This window comes from Octodon degus, unplaced genomic scaffold, assembly GCF_000260255.1.
Source record: "Octodon degus isolate 3935 unplaced genomic scaffold, OctDeg1.0 scaffold00005, whole genome shotgun sequence".
NCBI classification, from domain to species: Eukaryota; Metazoa; Chordata; class Mammalia; order Rodentia; family Octodontidae; genus Octodon; species Octodon degus.
The window spans coordinates 23,127,359-23,131,815 of NW_004524581.1; the positions used below are offsets into that span (position 1 = coordinate 23,127,359).

Genomic DNA, 4,457 nt, shown 5'->3' on the forward strand with positions numbered 1-4,457 from the left:
TGCGCCTCCAGTGCCTTGATGGTGTAGACGTCCTGGGGCAGTTCAGACTTCCTCCGGAGCAGCACCTTCTCCTTCTTGATGTCCTTTAGCATCTGTGTGTGGAAGGATTAGCAACTAAATTCCAAGGAAAATCTGTTTCCTTGTATTCATTGGTTCGGCTACTACTCCTACCTCCTTTTCCTTCCAAATCTGTTATTTCTGCCCCACCCTCCAACCCTCACCCCAGGGTCCTCCCACCTGCACAGCCTCTGTCTCCACTGTCCTCTTCAGAAGCTGGATGTCTTCTGCCGTGGGGGTTTCTGTCTCCATGGAGTACACAGGAGGCAGTGGTGGAGGTGCTCGGAACATAGGATACTGAGGGACAGGAGGTGTGGGCAGGTGGTGAGACCCACTTCCAAGGGGTGTGGCCTGGCTGCCTCATACCCTTCCTCTAAAGAGTCCTCCCCCACCTCTAGATGCACTCCAAGTTCAGAGCAGTGGTAGGACAATCTTACCTGGGGATTAAGCCGAGCCAGCTCCTCAATCTTTTGCCACATCTCTTCTCTTTCCTTCATTCGGAATCGGCCCCTATAGAAGAACAAGTAGTATTGGGGCCAGGCTGGAGAGAAGGAAAGGGAGCCAGAGGTAAAAGGTGAAAGCTTCCCAAGAAAGACACTCACTTCTGTTTCTCTGCCTTGTATTGTTGTGTGCAGTCATCAAACAACTTCTGATTCATTTCCATGAATAGCTTCAGAGCATTGTAGATGAGCCCATGGATTGTCCTGCCACCCAGAAGAAAGGTGGTGCAGGAGGCTGGAGCTTGTCCTTAGCACCAGACCCCAATTTGCTAGTTTCTGGGAGATGTTTGTAAGAGCTTAGTCATTTACTGTTTCCACTTGAGAAAGCTTCGTATAAGCAGATAAGTCAGATTATATGCCTTGCACTTCATGCTAACACTAGTCTGCCTGTCCTGTACCCACCCCATGCTCCAGACTATACTCTCCACAGTGTGCTTGCTCATAACAGCTGTACTACAGCATTGAGATTTTTCACCAGTTCACATCAGCTTCCCCCGGCATAGAACTGTCACCAGAGCGAAAAGATGACCAAGCAGCAACAGGATACAGCCACTGCTCTGCTGTTCGGTGTCACAGGCCCCTCATGGCATCTGTCTCTGTCTCTCTGTACTCAGAGCCTCATGAAATCCCTGGTTTTCAGTTCTCCCTGTATCCTCAAATCTCCCCACTGCCCAGCCCCACCCAAGCCCATACTTGTTCCAGTGGCTCTTGGAGTTCCTGTAGAGTGCAGGGAACATGATGGGGAGGACACGGGCAGCATTGTCACTTATCAGGCTCATGATGTACTCGTTGTTCCAGTAATAGAGGGCGCGCTCTGCCACCTGGAAATGGGGGCTGGAGACACACTTGGCAAGCTGGCGAAAGAGCGGCTCCATCACCTTGCTGAACTCGGAGAGCTCAATGACATCCAGGATCTCCTCCAGCTCGTTCAGGAACATCACCTCCTTGGGACTATGGGTCTTCGGCCAAAACTTGAGAAGTCCTACAATCACCTGTGAGAATGGAACATGAGGAAAAGCTCTGAACACTGCCTGCTTCTCTGGGAGGCTTCCTGCCACCCTGTTCCACCCCCAGGTGTCTTCTGATAAGTGCTTGTGCTTCTCTGGCCTGGATGTGCTTCCTGAGATTAAGGTTTACTTTAGCAGAGAGGAAGCCATGTCACCCATCAAGCCACAGCCCCACCCCTACCCCTTGTAGCACTCCTTAAGAGTTACACAATATAGTACATGCCTGTAACCCCAGCACTCCGAAAGCTGAAGCAGGAGGATTGCCTCCTATAACCTGGGCTACACACAGGGAGTTCAAAGTCAGCCTGGATTACATAGTGAGACTCTAGCTAAAACAAAAAAAGTTACAGACTGGCAAGTGCTGGGAAGACAGAGCCTGGAGACCCACAGGGGAATTACCGGTTCAGTCAGACTGCTCTCCTTCTCCAAGAACTGGACCACACAGTATGCCAACTGCAGAAGATGAAGACAGGAGGAAGTGGGGATCTCAGTGGTCAGTAGCAGAGACAATGAGGAGGTATGGAGAAGAATTTTCCACCTGCTCACTGTCATCCCTGTCCCTCCCGTCTCTGCTGCCACTTCGGGGTACTCAGGAGGAAGGCAGCTTACCTGAGGGTGGTATACACTCAGTGACTTGACCTTATGAAGAGGAAGCAGGACCCGAATGAGGAACATCTTGTGCTCCTCTTTGAGAGGCAGGGCAAAGCCATTGATGATACTAGGAATTAAGGGGGTGGGGGGGGCTCAGGACCAGAGGGCCAGGCCCAGGTTCAAGCACCAAGTCCCCTAATCCTTCGAAGGCAGCTAGGCCCCACCCTACTGCTCACCTGCCCAGGATCTCCAGGAGCTCAGCAATCCCGTTATGGTGTTCTGTCTCATAGATGAACCTATGGGAGGAAGGTTCCCTTGGCCCTTGCTGTTGCCTCTCACATTTGGCAGTCCCCCTATCTTGCCCACCCCATCAAGGGCTGGCTTTGTCCCTCAGCCTGGACTTCTAGCCTCACCTGTAGAAGATGTGGTTGATCTGCCTGCGGATATAAGCCCGGAGTCCCAAGAATTTGCCATAGATGCGGTGCAGAATGGTCTTGAGAAAGTCCCGCTCTCGAGGGTCTTCACTGTCAAACAGGTCCAGGAGCTGTGAGCAGGAAGAAGAGCCTTGAGTGAGACAGCAGCCAGGGAGGCTAGCCCAAAGTGACACAGCACCCTAGCCAGTGGGCCTTGAGGGTCTTGGGGCATGGAATCTCTGGAAGACAGAGGATTCTATTTTGCTGTGCTTCCCAAAGTAGTGTTTGGGCAGGCGTGTGTGTGTTTACTTCCCACAAGTAAACACAAAAGCTAGAAGCTTCTTGAGGGCCTGGAGCTTTACTGCCCACCCATGGTGTCAATACCAGATGTATGTTGGACAGAAGGGAAAGAGCAGCCTGCACTCAGGTGGGGGAGGCACAGAGAAGTGGGGCCTTGGGGACTTACAGCAAGGACAAACTTCTGGTCGATGTACTTCTTGGCTATGTTTGGCTGGAAATCAGGGGACTCGAGGAAACGTAAGAAAAACTCGTACACGAGCTGTGGAGGAAAAAGAGCATGCACTGAGGCATCACACAAGGACCCTGGGGTCCCCTGTGCCAGTCTGAGTGTCCAGTCCCTGCCCTAGCACCTGGAGATGCGGCCAGGCAGCTTCCAACGTGGGCTCATCTTCCTCTGGGTCAAACTCGGCCCCTGTGGGATTCGATGAAGGTGGCAGTGTCCGGAAGAGGTTCACTGAAAACTGAGGCATGGCTGGGTCACATGGAGCCTAGATTGCTCCAGGACCCTACCCTGCCCCATGCCTTCTCAGCGCCCACCATGGTGACAGCCTCTGGGTAGATGGCCTCAGTGACGACATCACGACTGTGAGTGATGTACTCCACCATCTCATTCAGTCCTGCCCGCTTCACCTCCTTGAATTTGAGGTCACTAAGTGGGTCCGACACAAAGTCGAAGAGAACACAGCACTGGCGCAGCTTCTGGATGAATAGCTCCTCCCGCTCCTGGGTGGGTGAATCTGTAGACCACAAACATCAACACCACTTCCCCCACTCTTCATGCCAGGCCTTGCTTGCCCTGCAGGGCCTTCCCTTCCCCACCGGCCACCACTCTGCCCAGGGCTCCCTAGCTCTGCCACCACCCAGCATCCCACACCTGGTCCAGCAGCCACCTGGCTGGCCTTGGGTACCTTTTAGGGCAGGCAGCTTCTGCAGCTCCCTGTTCTTGCTGAGGTTGAAGCGGGAGGAGCTCTGCCTTCGCTCCTTCTTGACAATCTGGGGTCCCCCTGAGTACTTGATTTTGCTGAGCTGTGTGGGGGGTGGTGTGCTGTTGCTGGGACGCTTGTTGGATGCTGGTGGCTGAGGCTGGGGCTGGGGCTGGGGCTGCGACTGCGACTGCGACTGCACCTGGGATTGGGCCTGGTCAAACAAGTAATCCATTGGGGTTTGCTCTGTAGCAGAGGCCTCCCACCCCAGAGCCTGGGCTTCCCCATCCCATTTATGCCTCTAGTAATCCTGGGCGGCCAGCAGCTATCCCACCCCCTACACCTGAGAAGGTAGGCCAGGAACACAGGCAGTGGTGGCTTGTGGTCCTAGAAATCCAGCGTCCTAAAGGGACACCCACTGGCTGTGCACTAAGACTCTTCAAAGTGTTCCTTCCCACTATGCAGTGCACACACCTGGCTCCCAACCACCCAAGAGGCTGAAGCAGGAGAATGGCTTGACCCTGGTAGCTTGAGCCAGCCTGGGTAACACAGTGAAATTGTCTTTTTTAAAAAAAGAGGAGGGGGACCAGGGAGATGGCTCAGTGGAGTAAGTGCTTCCCTGGCAAGCGCAAGGGCCTGAGTTCAATCCCCGGTTCCACCAAAAGA

General features: G+C 53.6%; 1 protein-coding gene across 1 annotated transcript in view; it reads right to left on the reverse strand.

Annotated features, from left to right (window-relative positions):
• Nucleotides 1–4,457, reverse strand: part of Ppp2r5d (protein phosphatase 2 regulatory subunit B'delta) — a 22,289-nt gene that overhangs the window by 2,019 nt on the left and 15,813 nt on the right. The window contains exons 3-15 of the mRNA XM_023721103.1: nucleotides 3,777–4,005; nucleotides 3,406–3,605; nucleotides 3,219–3,329; nucleotides 3,035–3,127; nucleotides 2,569–2,699; nucleotides 2,392–2,451; nucleotides 2,174–2,282; nucleotides 1,964–2,017; nucleotides 1,251–1,549; nucleotides 660–761; nucleotides 495–567; nucleotides 238–354; nucleotides 6–92 (exon numbers count right to left, since the gene is read on the reverse strand). Of these exons, the coding sequence (XP_023576871.1) occupies nucleotides 6–92; nucleotides 238–354; nucleotides 495–567; nucleotides 660–761; nucleotides 1,251–1,549; nucleotides 1,964–2,017; nucleotides 2,174–2,282; nucleotides 2,392–2,451; nucleotides 2,569–2,699; nucleotides 3,035–3,127; nucleotides 3,219–3,329; nucleotides 3,406–3,605; nucleotides 3,777–4,005 (1,665 nt within the window). The remainder of the gene's footprint in view (nucleotides 1–5; nucleotides 93–237; nucleotides 355–494; nucleotides 568–659; nucleotides 762–1,250; nucleotides 1,550–1,963; nucleotides 2,018–2,173; nucleotides 2,283–2,391; nucleotides 2,452–2,568; nucleotides 2,700–3,034; nucleotides 3,128–3,218; nucleotides 3,330–3,405; nucleotides 3,606–3,776; nucleotides 4,006–4,457) is intronic.